Below are 19,297 nucleotides of genomic sequence, written 5' to 3' on the forward strand. Positions count from 1 at the left end.
GACATGTTCGCGAAAGTACCGGGCATGCCGGGAAGAAAGACTTTCATACTGGAACGTGCTGGCAATGCCGGACATTTGTTGGGAAGCTAACTGGGCATGTCGGACACGATGGTGGCCATATGACAGCATTTGATGCTGGGAGCAGAAAATGTTGGGAGGTTAGGTGGGCAAAGAACAAACGATACTGGGCATGCGTGAACCCATAGCGGAGGTGTGTCGTGTTAAATTCCGACTGGCAGGTAAGCCGGAGGCACTCAACCAGGGCAGCTAGCGATCGTGTAATTGGCAACGCCATCAAATCTGAATTGATGCTGCGCGCGAGCTGGACATCTGCATAGCACGCAAGCGTTGACCGCATACGAGGAATTGCGGTCTTTATACTACCACTTCGACGCTGACTTCTATACTCTCTCTACTTGCGGCTGACGAAAAAATAATTTCGAATGACGGCTCGTCTTTATAACGTAGGGACGGCAGCTAAGAAACTACGGAATGCACTAAACATCCCAATAGATGCACCGCAGACCCCTCCCCTCCCAAAAAAAGAGAGAGAGAAGACGGAGACAGCCGCAGGGCAAACGAAATAGTAGACAGAATTCGTACCGCGTGAATGTGCGTTGCTTATCTATCAAGACACTGTTTCCTCAAGCATTAATTCTGAACCGCCATCCAAGCATAAAAATATCGTTCCATCGTTAGCTTTTCCGCGCGATATTAGTAGCTGCTGGCAATTCTGCGCCCTCCAAAGCGGTAGAATACCAGCAAAAGTTTGTGTAAAGTTTCCTGTGCACGTCGTGAAGAAATACCAGTCGTTTCGCAAAACACCGAAACTGAAACTCAGCATCGCATTTTTGCCCGGCAGGGGGCTAGGCCAGCCAGAGGCCTTCGTCACCTCCGTCACTATACCGTCGGTTATTTTCCCGTCTATTATGGCGTGCGCCGCGATTTGCCCAGGTAAAACGAGGACGGGTTTTCAGTGTTTTGTGCAGTACCGTCCTGCATTGTAGTGTGACTCGTGCACGTATGTAACCACAGAATAGTGTAGGTTCGCGTACCGCTGTAAACGCGCCGTACGTGTCAAACAGGGTCAGTGGCAGCCGACGAAGCTTCTTCCAATCAGTGTCCCTTTTGTTCTAGGTCGTCGCAAAGAAGTCGGTGCACAGTCTCAGTTTTGAAATCGCAGTGCATGGACGTTGTTACTGTGCTTCTTATGTGATAGAATGTGCTCATTGTGTAGCATGTCTTGTGCCGATGTCTGCGCCAATGGTTCGGTGCCGGTGACTTCGTCACGAACGGAGTTTTCAAGGTAAGAATGTTCTGTCTAGACTCGGACGCAGCTTTCTGTGAAGTTGCCTCTGAAGGAGTGACTATGCAGCGGAAGCTACGAGCTCTCACCGCCGGCTCACAAGCTTGCGTCGTTGGTTCGTGAGCGCGTGCGTGCAGCGCGCTTGTGAGAGCCGACGTTTCGCGCTCGTATTTTCTGCTTCGCAGCCACAGAAAGCTGTCGCCGATTATAATATATGCTACGTGCCTGTTGCGAATCCGTTGAACGGAAAATTTAGTGCGCATATTTAGCACAATGTAAAATTTCTCAGTTAGTGCAAAAGTAAGCGGCAACGAGAGTACTTGCAGGCCAGCTTTCAAATGCTGCGATTGTGCAACTCAGCGAGTTATTCGCTTGCAATCCTTATCATTAGCTGAAAAGATGCATTACCATTCGGAGCATGTCCATTTAGTTCGCCTGTGTGGTTCTTTTCACCAAAAGAATGCCATAAAATACAGGAACGGGCTTCTATTTACAGGCTTGTAGTATGTAGAGAAGCTTCAGCACAAGTCTACCATTTGCTAATCACTGTTAAAAATTGAACACTCATTTGTTAAGCTTTTTGTGTTTCTGCGTCTTTTTGCTCCTGTAAATCTTCATCATGGTTGGAATATAAAGGACGTCATGTCTGTTGCATGCTACAATGCGTAATTAAGCCAGCTGAGTCCTTCCACACATACTCGCATTTTGTATGTGCTGCCTTTATTATTCTGGGGTTTACTTGGTGCTTTAACAGGTTTTGGCAGTTTTCATGATAACAGAAGTACTTGTGTTGACAGACTGCAATTTTAGGGGAGCTGATTGCATTAAATATCCTAGTTTTCTCTTTTTCTCTATTCATAACTGATGGGAATCAATGTTGTGACACATTCTTTCATTTCTTATATCACTATGCTCTCTAATAACGAGTTTTCGCAGGTGGATGTCTGCATGTGGCTCGTCTGCATCCAATTTGGAGCCTACAGTACGGATCTTGCCTCCTCGTAAAAGTAAACTTTGTGAGTTGTATGGATTGAAAAGGAGCGTGTGAATTCCGACATAGTGTTATTTTATGGCTTGTTTCAGGACAGCATTTAAATAAGCTTTTGGATTTCAGTACACATTGGATAATCATGCTGGTTTAAACGAATTGCATTTCAGCCATTACAGTATGTGAAAAATGTTGAACCCTTTCTAGGATTCGGGGATTCGCGTTCCTTTTGCTTCAAGTGCCGGCAAACGAATATGATACATCTACATATTTTACATGCTCATTACTGCCTAAAAAGAAAACAAACCACTCAGAATGTTTTTTCTTTTTTGGTAATGGTCCCCCTGGTGTTCTGTGTGTATTTTCAAGCATCGGTATTTACTTAGTTATTTATATATTGATACTCAAAGGCCCCATTACAGGGTACTATTACATGAGGAGTGGACATGAAGTACGGCAATAAGGGTTACAGGTGTACAGTTTGATGTGGCCCTCACTGGTGGGAAAATAAATTTGGAAACATTGTTGAACTTTTCAGCCTTTTCCATCAGTAAACTGCCGCGAAGCAATCTTCAAATATATTACAAGTTTTCTTATAGGTAGATAAAACATAGGCACCGCATTTTAGGGTTTTTAAAAAACGAAGTCATTGGTGCAAATGTGTTCACCATTCTTCTACAAAGCGTGGGGTCAAAATGGCTTTAAAATGATGTCATTGGATTTCCAGAACCATTCTGAATGCACTTTTACCATTTGTATGCATGTCAGGCCAAGCTGGTGTCAAGGGGACTGCTGCACTCTTTCCTGCGGCCTCTACAATCACCGCAGAAGCAATGGGAGTTTTTCTCCAGAAGTTACTCCGTCTGCTTTTGCTAGACCGCTTGCTCCCTGCCTGCATCTGCGGTGGTGGGTGGCATTCACCTGGTTCGCGCTGTCGGCCGCTGATTCATGGTGAGTGCAGCACCGAAATTAAAAAAAACAACAAATAATGCTGAGTGTACACATCTTCAGTGCAGCCCACATGCGCACAGATTCATCACAAAATGTGGTCGGTGAAAATATTTAAAAGCAGGAATCACTCTCTTATTCCTCATCCAGAAGGAAGTACTCCTATGATTTTCTTGCATATGCCTAATGGTCCATGATTAAATAATGCTTAATGCTAAGGGGAAGAGAAGGAAAACTCAGATCGCGAAAGTCTTGAGCTCACCTCATAAAAATGTACCATAGGGGGCAAAAGTGTCCGCTACGTTCGAGTGGTAAATCCTGTACCGCCATTATTGGCTGCTGGCTTGAGACGATACTTGTAGAGTGTAGTCAGATTCACATACACTAACATTTGACTGTCAAATAAATATTGCGGGGCAATGTATATAATACTTAATTACGCTGATATCACTTCTCACGTGTCCTGAATTATTTTGCCCCCATATACTTCCAAACTTCCTTAAACGAGAGACCTGTATCGATACCTGGAAGGAACACTAATGACTAATGTGTTAGCAAGTATCAGGAAAAATTGTAATGTTGGTGTTATTGCTGCCACCGAACTGCTAGATGTTTGAGGACATGAGTTTTCCCAATGAGCAGTTTTCGGGTTGATCACAAGTTTGCTTGTAGGCATTCTTGTCTGCCTAATGTCACCAGAAAGCAACAGTAAAAGTGTGTGCTGGCACAGATAGTGATGCGTACTGAGTATTGCAATTTCAGAAATTATGTCCGATGAATTGTTTTAGCTATAATAAAGAGCACCCTATTTTGCTGTCGAGGTATACATTTAACTTGCAGCATACCCTGAAGAAGCTACCAATAAAATATTTCATTTAAACATTTTTATAAAAGAAGGGCTGAGATTATGGCCAGCCATGCGTGCGGTTGAATGTTCACTGCCCTCTATTTTACCTACGCTAGGTTGAGAAGAATAAGCTTTTTGGGTGTATCTTCGTTTCCTTCATGATATGAGGAAAGTTCATGCTCTTTGGAGGTTTATGAAAAGCGATGAGGAGGCTGCACAAATGCAAGAGAATACACTGTGTCACACTGGCTGTCATTGCCTCTGAGATAAGTCTGTTCACTAGTGAAGGCTGATTTATTCAAAGTGCAGTTCCGAACTTTGAATTGCTGGCAGTTATTTTCAACAACTAATTTATGCATTGTCATCTGAAGGGAATGGACGGTCGTGAGACACCGGCAAACTTCAAAATGCCTTTCCAAGAGGAGCAGATCTATGCCTCTTGGACGTTACGTGTGTGCAACGTGCTGTCATCGCACTGCGCTCCTGTGGCCAGTGTTGGGGTTTTTCAGTGCCCATTCCATTCGCGAATTATATGATGCACTTTGCTGGGGTGCAGCATGAATTCTTGCTAATGCCCCTGTCGTGCAAAGCTAAAGAAGCTGTGCTTGAAATTTCAGGAGCTATATTAATGCTGAAGATTTCTTTACACTTTGAAAATTGCCATGTTAATGCTCCACATGGCACATCATTCTGCACTCTGATGCAGACCTGCCAGAAGACGAACTACAAAGGCTGAGAGTCTTGTCTTTTTGTGAAATGTAAAGGGTAGAACGGTTGACTTTTGTGCTTGAAGAATACATGCTATCATGCACAGTCGGACTGAAGGCAAGCATGCACAAACATTAATTTGTTTCAGATTTCTCACATGGCAAAACAAAGGAAAGGGGTCTGATTCACAGTATTTGCATACAGTGCAAAGGATGAAACATAAGGGCCTGATAGTTACCAATGACGTGGACGAAGCTTGTAGCAAACGTGCCTTCTCCTCCTGCGTGAATGGCGGATGCAACGGTGGGGCAGTGGCGACCCCACCGTGATGTGGCAAGAGGCAGAAACAGACCCTTTTGCAAGGGCCGTAAGAAATAGAGCACACGTTCCCCTCGAGACCGGCCATGGTGAGACATGCATGCAGCTTGCACCTTATAAAAGGTTAAAGGCAGTCTGCAGGCTACCTGGCATAGCGAGAGTGGTCAGTGTGTTGAATGTTGTGATGAAAAGCAAAAAAAGCTGCAGTTTTTGTATGGGCCAACCCAAGAGGAAAACCTCATGTGCTGGATGTACTTCAGCTTTTGTATATATTATTCTGAGCAGTGCTGGAAGATGTGGACAGAATGATGCACACGCTGTTGAACTGGCAACTAAATTTTATTCATGAAGGATTTCTATATATTCAATGCAGATAAAGCAGTCAACAATCAGTCCTGTCACGTTCCATCGTTACCCTCATCTTCCCTCTTCCAAAAATGCCTCTTCTGCTAGTAGTGATAGGGAGGTGCTACTTATGCATGTGTCTTTATAATCAAGCATTGTTTTACGCTCAGTAATTTTCTGTGCTTTTTCATCTCGGTTTCAGTCAACTATCACTGTATTGCATATAATCTTTGATTATAAAGACACATGCATGAGCAGTGCATTGCTATCGCTTCTAGTGAAACAAAGGGTATTTCTGGAAGGGGAAAGATGAGAATAATGATGCAGCATGTGACGGGACTTATTGTTGGCTCTTTTTTCTGCACTGTGCTTATTGTAATGCCTAATGAATAAAATTCTGTTAACTCAGCGCAATGTGTGTAGTGCTTCTCATCCTTCTGTCTGTCTCTTCGAGCGCTGTTTGGAAAAACGCTGAACCAACCGCCCCAAAATCATCTTGTATGTGGTATAGTGTCAATAGTTTATTTTATTTGCTTTGAATGCTTCTGATTCTTATGATGATGTTCTCATCTCATTTTTTACTGCAGAGAGCAAGAATATCACTGCCTGTTTGTTGCACAGCTGTGCCGTGTCATGGGGTCTGACTGCTTTACCTGCGCATCCAGGTGTGGCCTCACTAATACCATAACTTTGTTTCATTTCAGCCAGTAAAACTTTCTCGTGTCATTCAAAGAGCACCTAAAGTTTTTAATGACACTTTGGGTTGTTGGTGCAGTTGGAGGAGAAAAGACCTGTGGTGCATGATCATTTATGTATTCTTGTGTTAGTAGAGCAGCTGCCTTTCCTTATCTCTTCACTGTGATGTATTCACAGAAAAGTATGCTGAAGACTTCATACATCATTCTGTGGGAAAGGTGCTGCCTATAACACAACTGATAAGTGTGCTCACATAAGTATCATGATGTATATAGTGGATTGGATGAGATATCTGAGCACACAACACAAAAATAGCGATTTCAGCAGACACCGGTTGTTGAGACGTCAGTGCATGTTTTTGTGCAGCTGACATGTGACAAGACTGAATAACTTTGTGATGGTATATTTTAGTTTTTAAACTTGAAATTGGGTCATTCCAAGCCATCTGACCCAGATTTTGTTCGAGCATCTTCGATTTCCTTTAAAAAATGCATATAGTTTATTCTATTACTATAAGAAGCATTATCCCAGCTTGTTTTTGCCAAAAAAATTGTGCTGTGGCCCCATCATAAAGGGGCACTAAAGGGAAGTACTAAGTCAGGCTAGACTGGTAAGGTAGGATCACAAGAAAGAACTTATGTCATTTTAACCAGAAAACAAAACTTATAGATATACGTGTAAAAAAAGCGAGAAACACGTGGTAACGCCCATTGTAGATTTGAGCCGAGATAGCGAGTGGCGTACTCGTGAGCTTTCTGGAGGAACGCTTTATCGCCATATGGGGCCATTACCATCGAAATGCGAAGGCAACATGGCGAGCGTAGCCAACAGTGCGAAGGGTCTCGTTAAAAGAGCGCAACAGCGATAACCGAAAGAAAGGTTAGCAGCAAACATCAGCGCTGCAGCTTTCGCTGGGCATTCTGCGCACTCTGGCTGTGTGTAGCCATTGTACACAGCAAGATCAACTGCAAAGCTTAGAACTGCATTCATGGTGCGTATGCTTGCTATGCGGCTGGTGAAGCAGCTTCTTTCTCAATTCAACCATCGAATCAGCTACTTTGGGCTGGCAGCGGGCATTATGAAATTGCAGTGTTTTTTTTATTTTTAGTATGCACTTGCACAGACGTGCACTCATGCACATATTAAACATGTGAAGCACAATGCAGGTGCATGATGTTATGTTTTCTGCACAGTGGAAAGAAAAATGTGCCAAAGACATCTGAAGTACCACATGCATGCACTATCACTTTTCACTTGGCTGAATAAAGAACGCATAACTATCAATTTTTTAGACTAGACTTTATGCTTACAATTACAAAAATTTGAAATTTATTTGTTTCATATTTCTTTATTTTTAAACTGAAAAGGTGGAAAGCTATCCGTTTTCGAAATTATTTACCAAATTTTATGGTCTCACAGAAGTTGTATGAATGGCAAAGCAGCCTATAAAACGTTTCAGCGATGAGAAAACCCAAGCCGTGCCAGAAAAAAATTCTAAATTGAAGAAAAGTCGCTTTCTGCGGCATATTCAGCTGTCAGTTGCATAGTGATGTGGTCCTGGTAAGCATAAGAAAGGTAGTAAGCTGGTAGTAAGCTGCACAATAACATTCAGTCGCATTTATTATCACAAGTTTATTTCGAGTAATTTTTGTTCTAAAAAAGCATCATTTTGCAAGTTCAGCATCAATGCCCTGCTGTGGTATTGCTCCCTGCCTGCTCCTCAGTACAGTGCATGCTGGAGCCAGCTGCAAGTGTAGGTTTAAGCAGTGCTGCAGGTGGTGTGCTGGGCATGAATGCTTTCAGCTTCTGGAGTACAGAGGTCTACTCAAGGGCACGGTTACAAAAAATAAAAATTAATGGCCGCGTAGCAGAAGCATCAAGTCAACCCTCGTGGTAACTGGAGATGCGGACCAAAGACCACTGCAGCCACGCTCCTCATTGCGCGGATCCAAGAAGCGCTATGAAATGATGGCTGTCTTCTGCTTCCTTGAAGTCATTCAAGAAAAACAAATTGAACTCACTAAGTGGTTTAATAGAGTACCTTGGAAAGAACAGTAGTGTTTCATAACATCGTCTTCATGTGCAGGCTCTTTCACACTTAAGGGAAAACTGGGAGTGGATGGCTGCCGTGCTTCGCAAAGCACAGCTGCCGACAGCTGGGGAGAATTGATGGCAAAGGTACATGAACAATAAATATGCACCCATTCTAGCCGGCTCTTGGCAGCAGCGGTTCTCAAAGCGTGGTGGTGTCGCACTCCCAGTTTCTCTCTACGTGTGAAACAGCCAGTGGTACTTCAACTGTGCATGCTAGAATTACATAGTAATCAGTGACCCACTTGTTTCAAGTGTTGAAACATGGATGAACACGCCACCAGGCCTTTCAACCCATAAACATAGGAACATCCATTTGGAGCACCTTGCAGCACTGCTTAGATATGGTTTGCAACCGGCTCCAGTGAGCACTGCAGTAAAGAACAGGCACAGAGCAACGTTGAGGTTTGGCATCGGTGCTCAGCTTTCAACACTTTTTACTCGCATAATACAAACATTACTTCAATCGCTCTCCAGAATAAATTGCATTCAATGGTATTGTGCAGCTTACTCCCTTTCATATTTTACTAGTATCACCTCACAATGAATTCATAGCTGAATATGGCACAAAAAGCTGCTTTACTGAAATTAAGAACTCTTTTTCTGACTCTGCTTACGGTTTCTAATCGCTGCAACATTTTTTGGCTTCTTTGTCTACCAGGCAACTTAGAAAGTAGTTGTAATGATTACTGTGAGAACATAAAATTACATCAAAAATTGAAAAATCGCTGTTTTTTACCTTTTTTGAGTTTATTATTTGTTTATTGTTACACGAGTTTCGAAACTTGAGACGGCGGCTTTGGCATGGAAATTTTTTTTCGCAAAAAACAAGCTGGCATAAGATTTGCCTTAGTAATGTAATAAACTGTGATGGTTTTGAGGAATTCGAAGATGGTTGCACGCTTAAGTCTGTCAATTGGCAAGCAATGACATAAATGTGCATCTCCACCTTAAGTAATCACAACCTTAACTAAAATGCAAGGGGAGTGACAGAATTAAAAACATTTAAATTGACCTTTAATAAGTATATGGGTGGAGGAGGGTGCTGAAGAAAACACTAGCTCTACATATTTTGCCACCACTTTTTTGGGGGATAAGAGAAATTTTGTGTACTATTTTTGTTAGTGCCACATACTTGGTCTAGTTATGTGTTCAGCCTCTTCCACATTGTCGGGAACTTTCTACCACTTCTGCAGCTCTGTTTTTGCCACTGCCTGCAAAGGCGGTAAGGGAAGTCTGCTTTTTGAAGGCTCTCGACTTGTATGTTACTCGGCTCTGTCTGAAGTTGTTAGGTGCTGATGACAGCAGAATTACAGGAGGAAGGTTCTTTACCCGTACAGCAGGTTAAGGATGCGGAAAATAAACACGCGCAACTTCTGTCGCTATTCTAGGCATATCAGTGTAACACATTGCATTCAAGTGACTAGCTTGAATCTAAACCCCTGAGACATTCGTCTTGTGAAATTTCCAAAGTGGTGCATAGTGAATGTGAAAAAATGATGAGATTTCCAAGCCTGTGGTTGTGCAAGATTGACGTTTTGGTTTTTGGTCGAGTGTAACAACTTTCGTGAAATTTTTATATAGTTGGGTAAAATTCAAAAACAAAGCGGCAGATTTCCCTCAAATGATTGCACCCAGACAATGGCAAGGACTTACTCTCAAAATGTGGTTAATCCCCTTAGTCCTGCTAGGGTGGCGTCGTAGGGGGAGCCAAACGAAAGCAAATTAACCATGGCATAAGAAAAATCGTTCGACGTCATCGGCTGGAGGGCCTCCTTTGAATCGTATCTGCTGCTTCTTTCTTGATATGTATCCAACTATACCAACATTCACAAAAGAGCTAGCAATTGCCTTATGTTGATGTCCAGATTTTAACAATGGTGAGATATGTAAATGATCTTTTTACTGGTTTTATGGTTTGTTAAATTAAATGATACCAACTTCGCTTGATTGTTCCTGAAGTCTTTCAGTATTTATTCACGTTCACTGTGCTTTGGAAGCGCCACAAGGAAAGTGTCTGAAATGTTTAGATGCAACACAATTCTTTAAATGTGTAGTAAAGAGGATTCTGAGCTCGTATTTTTACCATGAAAACTATGTCTACATGCTCCGAGAATTCTTGGAAACTTCGAATTATTGTCTTGTGCAGCCGATTTCTCTGTTAAATTGGATTAGATGTCCTAGCTCCCACCATTTGTTTTAACTGACCTCTGAGAGTAGGAGGAGTCAAGTAGTGCGGAGAGTGCCGTGAGCCAGTCATGAGGCGGATCTTGCTTTTGCTTTGCTTTCAGGTTTCTACGAGTAGTTTTAGTTGCAGACAGCATAGCTGCCAATTAAGCCCACAGAAATAAAAATCTCCATGGACTGTTTGTTTTCACAAATCATTCCACGTATTACTACATATCACACCGCCGATGGCAATTGGCAAGCTGCCATGTGACTGACTGTAAGGCTCTCCTCAAATTGGTTGACACCTACTCTTGGTCAATTAAAGAACCAAAAAAGGTGGGAAACGGGACGTTTCATGCGATGTAATATGGAAATCGGCTCCGCAGGACAATTAAAAGTTTCTAAGGAAGTTTGCACCGTGTAGATCGAGTTCCCATCATAAAAAGGTGAGCTCAGAATCCTCTTTAGTGGTCCTTTAAACAGGGCCATATGTTGAGCTCATACTTCTAGAATATTGAAAGAAGTCATGGCGATTTATTTTTCGCAGTCTTATCTAGTTAAACGTCCGTGTCGTAAGCTCATACCCTCTAAAGGCAGAGCTGAGTAAAATACAAGTCGAGACAGAAAACAGTATTCTTCCTTTGGCCCCTTTTGCGAGCAGTAGTAGAAACAGTGTAAAAGCAATTTTACAGTGTGAGAAAAACTGAACAGAGAACTGGATCAAAGTGCATACTACAACCATAATTACGCAAATTCTCTCATAACTTTAATCATCGCCATCAGCTGACCGCCCACTGCAGGGTAAAGGCCTCTCCCATATATCTCCTTTGCCAGCTGTGGCCACTGTATCCCAGAAAACTTCTTATTTTCATCTGCCCACCTAACTTTCTGGCATCCCCTGCTATGCTTGCCTTCCCTTGGAATCCACTTCATTAACATTAAGGAACAGCAGTTATCGATTTTACATTACAAGCCCTGCCCAAGCCCATTTCTTCCTCTTGATTTTGGTAGCATGTCAATAACCCGCATTTGTTCCCTCACCGTTCTGCCTGCTTCAGGTCTCTTAAATGTTACACCCATCGTTTTTTTTCCATAGCTCACTGCATTGTCCTAAACTTAAGCTGAACACTTTTCGTTACCCTCCATGTTTGTGCCCCTTAGGAGAGTATTGGAAAGATTCTAGAATACATGGTGGCAAAATATGTCAAGTTGATGTTTTCTGCTCCTCACAACATTTCACAATTGTGCTTTTTTTGTAGAATTCACTGTGCCAAAAAACAGGCTGTGGAAAAAACACGCACACAAACCAAAGGGCCACCACTGGACATGTGTTCACTGACATTACAAGTCAGACATGCAGATTCCTTTATCATACAAGTAAACAGAGACAAAGCTGATGCAGTCATCCCCACCTCTGCTTATATGAAACATTGTCCACACTTCACACGTTACTGGTCCAGATGAAAGATTAAAATCTTGGCGCTATGAAACAAAGGCTTAAGCTGTTTTTTTACTTTCATCCTTTTCCCTCTGCTGTCCACACGTTGCACAACGCACAACGCCGGCTTCATCATAAAGAAACCGAAAATGCTGAAGGCCAAAGCTAGAGGCAGTCTGACAGTGGCAAGGCCTCATGGGCACTGACTTCAAACATGAGACTACCATACCCCTCTTTACCTCCTTTGAATATGCTGCCACGAAGCTCAAACAAGTTTTCTTTTTGTTTGACCTTGGGTGATATACCCAGCAAATGTGTTTTGGTGTCACCTGCATACATGCACCCTTTGTCAAAAATTTTGAGTCCAAGAAGTTTGCTTCTCGGCCATGGTGTGTGTCTTGTTACCTATCACCAGCTTTCTGGACCTCGTGAAGGTTAGAGGAGCTCTCATCACACCACTGTAATCCAAGGCTTCCCAGGTTGTTACAAGGGCCTCGTTATGCAGCTTGGAAGCAAACTCTTTAGGCTGTAATTTTTTACAAAGGCCATACATCAAGGAACTACAGAATCCCTTCAAGTGGTGCTTCAGCACTGAAATCTAATCCCCAGCCTTGCTCATTGATAACCTGCAGCATTGTAACTGTGGCTCTAGGCTAGCTGGCAGAACTTAACACGAAGTAAGTGTCTGTACCTAAACACCTGCAAGGTGAAGCCTTTAAAACTGTGCTCAATGTTTTCGTCTACACAAGCAAGGGAAATATCACTCGCGATAGGAACCACTCTTGAACACATGCAAGCTCCTTTTTTCTTTTTCTTCGTGCAAAAGCTCATCTGTCCACAACTGTGGTATTTTTGTTGATGCAGACTCCAAAGTTTTGCAATTTCACCTTGATTCATTGTTTGTAAGGAACAGAAGGGCCTTTATGTGTGGAAGAAAGAAGTTTGGGCAGGCTCAGGTGTGGCTCCTATCCTGAGTAATATTTTCTTTGTGTGTGTGGACTAAACCATTTAGCACAGTTTGCAAGGCCTTGCCTTACAAGTGTTTAGTTACAACTACTTCATGTTTGTAAGGCCTTCAAAAAGGAAAGCATGGGATTGGAGTTCAGTGTTAAAGTGCCAGACGAAGAGACTGCAGTTCCTTGATGCTCTTATGGAGGGGAAAGCATGACATGTTTGGTAGGCTTACTACCCAAGGACAGAAGTGCCTATCCTGAGTTTCTTGTTGACATATTCAAAGTTGGTGAAGAGTGATGTCTTGTACTTCAATTCAATGCTCAGTAGATTTTGCCACCATCATATGGTATTGCCATTCAGTCTAAAATATTAGCAATAGCCAGCAATTCACAAGATTTGGTTGTATATGTGTGTGCAGGTTTGATACAAGGCCAAGTGAAAACACCAGCTCAGGATAGGCCAGTAGGGCACAAGGTTGCTCTCATACTACCTTAATAAGCTATCTCATGGCCTTGGCAATGTGAGTCTGAGGTAAAAGTATGTGTGGTTTCTCACACCAAGGAAGATTGCATACCGCTTCAGTTTTGAGTCAGGGACAAGACAGGGTACCTGCCATTGTTCTTGCCTAAGGTGCTAATGTTGTGTGGTCAGTATTATATCAGTCAGACGCCATGGTGTCAGCGGACAGCAGGAAGAAAATTTTTTATCTTGTTACGCTGGCATGCTCACAGTGCGCTGGCAGCGCACTGTGCCTCCTTTGAATGGCGCAGTTGAAAGGATGAAAGAAACATTTTGTTGCATAGGACTAAGATTTTTACTCTTTCATTATCCTTCACTGGGATCAGTTAATGTGGGAAGTGTCAGAAGCCTTTCATATCCGAAGAAATGGAGGTGATTGCATCAGCGGTCTCTCCATTCACTATTATAAGGGATCTGCATTTTTGGCACGGCACTGACGGCGAACGTGTGTCCTGTTGCGGCATTATTGGATTGCGCGCCTTCCCGCACTGCATATCTTGAGGCTGTACACAAGTTTCTGTTGTGTATTAAACTGCGAGTCAGGACTGGGTTTACGTTCTCTCGGTGTTAATGCTTTTTGCGCTGTTTTACATTGGTATGAATTCTTACCAACTAGTCCATTTCGCCGTCTTAACTGGTGTATACCTTTGCTCAAGCTAAAGAGCTAATGGTTGAATGCATTTTATAGTGCATAAGTAGAATACTTATATGGTAATTAAAGCAGAAATAAATGATTTCCTGATCACATTTTTTATATTCTATGTACAGTACCAGAGCTACGCTTAGTTAGACTTAAGTATGCGCTGCAGCCAAAAGATTCTTAAAGGTAACCACGTATTTTCAGTTTGCTTTCCTGTTTATTGTTTGAATATTTACCTCTTCGCAGGGAAATTTTTTTTGTGACAAGTGTTCCATTTGAAAACTGACTTGAAATCATATTTTTGTATTTTAATCAAGTAGGAATGGTTGGATGAAAAGGGTATCCATATTTTTGTGTTAGGTACAAATAGTTATGAGTAGCGGCCTGCTTGCCTTTGGCTATGCTTATTTTGTTTATTAATCTTTCGTGTGTTTAATGTAATATTAAAAAGTATCCCAGCTGCTCCTGTGGAGGGAATTTAGGGGTAGCATATACAAATCAATAAATAAATGTTTGTAGGGCCATGGAGCGGATTCGAAGAGAAGGCAGGGGGCGGCCGAAAGTTAGGTGGGCAGATGATATTAAGAAGCTTGCAGGCATACGGTGGGTGCAGATGGCAAAGGACAGGGTTAATTGGAGAGACATGGGGAGGCCTTTGCCCAGCAGTGGGTGTAGTCAGGCTGATGATGATGATGGCCTGTATTGATAAATTCCTGCGTTCTAATTTGAAAGAACCTACTTTCACTGAAAAGAGGTTTTCAAGCCAGTGTCTAATAAAATGCAGGTACCACTACCAGTGGTCGTTTTCACAAGCAAAGTGGTGCTCTCATGGCAGTTATTGTGGGCATATGCTGGATGGTACGCTGCACCACTATTCACTTCAAAACAGTGATCACAGTCTTTTTTGGTCTTGATGTCACAAATGGAAACTGGAAACTGAGTAGTGGGAAATGTACCATTTTTAAATTCAGTTGTCTGTGAAATAAACGCGATTAACATAGACAGAAAGGGCCACAAAGTCCGTGACTCAGTTTTTGCATGAAACAAAAATTAGACGGAGTTCTCAGTGCATCCTTAATTAGTACATGCCCATCTTAATTGCGGAGGCTGTATGAGGGAATGACTTCTTGGTGTAGTTTACTGAATTGCAGCCAGGATTCATAACAGGGCAAGAATACTTTTGTACTGCTGCCATTCCTGTACGTGATCATCCTCATTCCTTTTTACAGACTTGGGCAAGACATCGATGACCTTTCCACACCATGCTGTCCCAGGAGCGTTGCTGTGCATGAGCGCACAAGTATTGTTGAGCAGCTCTATGTAAGCCAGCGGCTGTGCTGTACAAGCTCAGGAGACAAATAAACCTGTGATGGTAGCAGGTTGTATTTCTCTGTTTGCAAACAGGCCAAGCAGACAGCGATATTTTTTCATTTACATCACCATAATTTATGCTCTGCAGGTTGCAGTGCATCAGTTTATTGTTTTTAATGCAGTGAATGTGCTCCGTAATCTTAGTTTAATGCATCATATAGAGTTTTGACAGCGTCTCTCATTATAATTATATCCGGTATCTAATATTTTACTGAGTCCCATTCCACATGCTGTTTCATCTAATTTCTGACGTCGAGCATGCCGAGCCACCGTATAAAGCAGAAGTACCATGCGTATGCCAGTCATGCTGCTACCCAGCTTGCTCGTTATGGCCATCACTCAATATTTTGTTTATGCCTGGCATAATAGCTGCAACTGAGCAATGCACGACATTATACATTGTACTATGCCAGGCACTCACCAATGACCGCCATAATACCTGGCACCTACCAGTACCTGGCACTATGCTGGCCACCCAACAGTGCCCGACATGTTACCCGGCACACACGAGCACCCGCCACTATGCTGGGCAGTCAACAGTGCATTACCGGGCGCCCACCAGTACCCAGCACTATGCTGGGCACCCACCATGATACCCAACACCCAACAATATGGTGGGCACCCGCCATTTCCTATCACCATAATCCACCATCATGTCGGGTATCGGGTTCCAGCATGCCCAGTAGAGTGTATCTTTCCGATAGGGTAGCTTTCCTGATTGTGACCAATGTTCCCACAGTGCTTCTTTCTCTTGACGTAGTGATTTGCATTTGAATTTTATTTCTGCTCAATCTTAATTGCAGTCATAATTTTTCCCCAAAAAACCCTGCATTTCTTGTTAACCAAAGCTTTGGGACTATTACTCTAAAGTCATCGCTGTAAAGAGACACATAGTACCTTGGTTGTGACAGTGACCAGTGTGACTGACTGCAGGTGTCAGAGAGAATAATAAGTACTTAGCAGTCAAAATAGAAAGTGAGAGCTATAGCTTTGTATAGCCTGCCCCCATTGAGTGCACCCACCCTATAACATTTTCTAAAGCTCTCCCCCCAGCTGCATATAGCTTAGACCCACGTGCTTTGCACTAACATCATTGGACAGTAGGTAAGTGCAGGCATTATCGACTGATGGCCTCAACCCTCGTAGAGGTGAAGTTCTAAGTATGGGCTCACCGAGCAAGAAAGTGCACTACAAGAAATTCACCATAATGCTGATTTTTTGTGTGGTGTACAAAACTGAAGTAACACAGCACTGCAACATCAAAGTAAACTAGCTACGTGGTGGCACTAAGGCGGGGTAACACCCCTTGTACAGTCATTTCACTGCTGATGGTGGCCCAGCAATATGCAGATGTTCTGTGTAGCAAGTGCACCAAAAGAAAGCTACTGGTTGCCATTTGATGGCGATTTTATCATGTAACCTGGCTCGTCCCTACCTCCTTTTTGCAGCTTGTAGTTGGATATAACCCGAGAATGAGGCAGCAAATGCCCGTTAAAGGATGCCCTCCAGCCAATGGTGTCGATCGACTCTCACCATGTCCTGGTTAATCGCCTTAGACCTGCTAGTGTGACATCGCCATGGGGCGGCAGATGAAGGGGACAAACCAGGGCTTAATCAGACTAACCGTTATATCAGAAGAAGCAGTCAATGCCATTGTTTGAAGAGCCTTTTTTGAGCGGCTGCTTTGTTATTTAGTTGCTTCTGTTTGTAGCATGCTCTGATGGCACTCGTCATTTTTTTGCGTGTTCATGGCACAGATGCTTACACACCATATTAATTACAATGCATGAAGCCCGCATAAAGCTGTCATCTGAAACGATTAAATTAAATTCTATGCAGCTATTGCAAGGAGGTTATGGTATATAGCAGTATTGTCGGTAACGAGTTATAAGTAACCGCGTTACCGGTAACGCGTTATTTTTTTCGGTAACTTAGTAACGTACTCGTTACCAATTCGAAGCTGTAACGGGCAACGTTCTTACGTTAACATTTATTGCTAACGTGAGGTGTCACGTTACTAGTTACTTTTTGTTCCATTTGTGACCAACTCCGCCCTCCTTTTTTAGAAAAAAAAGTCGCAGAGCACCTAAAGTGATGTAAATAAACAAAATGTACAGATGCTCCCGACAACCCTTGTTGGTGCTCGCATGCACGAGAGAAAACAGCTGCCCTTGACAACGCTCCCAACTAAAAAAAAGACGGAATAGCCATAAAGCACGAAACACCTGCACGAACAAGCATTCACACACTTGCCTTCACCTACCTCCCCTTCCCAATCCACTCACACACACAACTCTCTACAGAGTGAAAGCATGACGAGTATTTTGGAAGATCACATTTTTCAGAATTACTCTATATTTGTTGAGAGTTCAGCGATGTTTTCTTTGCGAAGTTAGAATTGATGATAGAGTGTCACTTTGTGTTTAATGCCACATTCATAAGATGGCTTCATCATGTGCCACACAGTTAGAATCCAACACATGTAACTCTATAGGCAACTTTAGGCCACTATAGCATTGCTAAGCTCCCACACATTTGTGCAAAGTATTCTCGTAAATCAGGATATCGCGTAAAATTGTTGTTTGGGCTAGATGTTATATGTTAAATGTGAGCTTTATAAAATTGTTATCGTAAGCTCTTTAGGTGACGAAAACTTAAAATTTATGGTCATGAAGTAACGGCAAAGTAACGTGCGGTACTTTTTTTCGGTAACGGTAACGATAACGCGTTACCTTTTCTTGTATGTAACGTAGGGCGGTAACGCGTTCCTTTATATAACGTAACGAGTAACGTATTTGGTTACTTTTTTCGGTAACGCCTACAACACTGGTAAATAGAGGCATCTGAAAAAGCTCTTCTCGAGGCAGTGCCATTGTTACTTTATATAGCCCTAGTTAAATTATTGGTGGAGACATCCAGTAGCCTCAGCGCATTAAATACTTATAGCGGTAGATGCCAGTTTGTGATGGAACCTTAAATTGGCAGAATGTTTTGGCACATGGACCCATCGCCTTAGTTTTTCAGGAAACGAGGGATTGTGAGAACAAATTTTTTTTTGTGCCAGTTTATTTCTCCCTTGCTTTCATGTCAAAACATGAGCAGAGGTTGTTTCATGAATTTCGTAACTGAAAAACTTCAGTTCTTTTACATTACTGTTTTACAAAATTTCTCGTCTTTCATGCCTCTTTGTGTGTTGTCTAAGTGTATTAAGTGCATGTGTATTTTTGTTTCCTGCCCAGGTCTGTCCTGCTGTCTGGTCCTCCAGGATAGGAAATCGGTGAACTTGTGAGCAGATTGGCTGTAACCTTATTTAAAATAAAGGACATTTGTTGTATGTTTTCTTTTCAGTGGTGAAAGATCTTGATCTGTTATTGCTCTGTGCCTAAACCATAACATGCAACTATTACACATTATACATGCCTGCTTCTTGTGTACACATTGCACCACTACTCTACATGATTAGAAGGCCAGCCATTGCATTCTGGAGAGAAACATTAATCCATAGTTTAAGAATTAAGTTTAAGCCAGACCTGATCATACAGACCTGATCATACAGCAGCTGGCTTAAGCTCTCACTTGTAAGGTGCGAAAGTGGTCTTCATAAATTAGTGTTGGTGTATGCCTTAGGGGAAGTACATTATCCATATTAATGGAGAGCAAGGTTGTACTAAGGCAATGTAGTGCATAGCTTATTATTTGTGCGATAACAATAAGCATTGAAAACGTCTTTATGCTTACAAATGTACCATAACTTTACCTGTTAGGTCAAATTTGCACTGTTTGGCCAAGTATAACATTGCGCCCTTTAAAAAATATCATAGATCATAGCTTTATGCTGCTGTGGAATTAAATTACGCTGTCTGAAAAAACACTCCTAAAAAAGGAGCAATAATCCTAGACAGCCTAACGTTGCAGTGGTATTGATGGCATAAATTTACGCTGCTGTGGGCAACTTTACA

General features: G+C 42.4%; 2 protein-coding genes across 2 annotated transcripts in view; one reads left to right on the top strand and one right to left on the bottom strand.

The window, feature by feature from the left end:
* Positions 1–19,297, bottom strand: part of LOC144116329 (tachykinin-like peptides receptor 86C) — a 669,775-nt gene that overhangs the window by 158,609 nt on the left and 491,869 nt on the right. The gene's annotated exons all lie outside the window — the stretch shown is intronic.
* LOC144116330 (uncharacterized) lies at positions 917–18,639 on the top strand. Its single transcript, XM_077651074.1, has 7 exons — positions 917–954; positions 1,238–1,306; positions 2,243–2,322; positions 3,063–3,245; positions 6,048–6,125; positions 15,197–15,287; positions 18,578–18,639. The coding sequence occupies exons 2-7, from the start codon at positions 1,239–1,241 to the stop codon at positions 18,606–18,608; spliced, it is 531 nt and encodes a 176-aa protein (XP_077507200.1). The 5' UTR covers positions 917–954; position 1,238; the 3' UTR covers positions 18,609–18,639.

Source organism: Amblyomma americanum, chromosome 1, assembly GCF_052857255.1.
Source record: "Amblyomma americanum isolate KBUSLIRL-KWMA chromosome 1, ASM5285725v1, whole genome shotgun sequence".
Taxonomy (NCBI): Eukaryota; Metazoa; Arthropoda; class Arachnida; order Ixodida; family Ixodidae; genus Amblyomma; species Amblyomma americanum.

Excerpts from the sequence above, each read along its gene's own strand:
- LOC144116330 (XM_077651074.1), top strand. The coding sequence starts at position 1,239 with ATGTCTTGTGCCGATGTCTGCGCCAATGGTTCGGTGCCGGTGACTTCG. Across the intron at positions 2,323-3,062 it reads TCCTCGTAAAAGTAAACTTT|GCCAAGCTGGTGTCAAGGGG; the intron begins GTGAGTTGTATG and ends TATGCATGTCAG. Across the intron at positions 15,288-18,577 it reads GTATTGTTGAGCAGCTCTAT|GTCTGTCCTGCTGTCTGGTC; the intron begins GTAAGCCAGCGG and ends TTTCCTGCCCAG.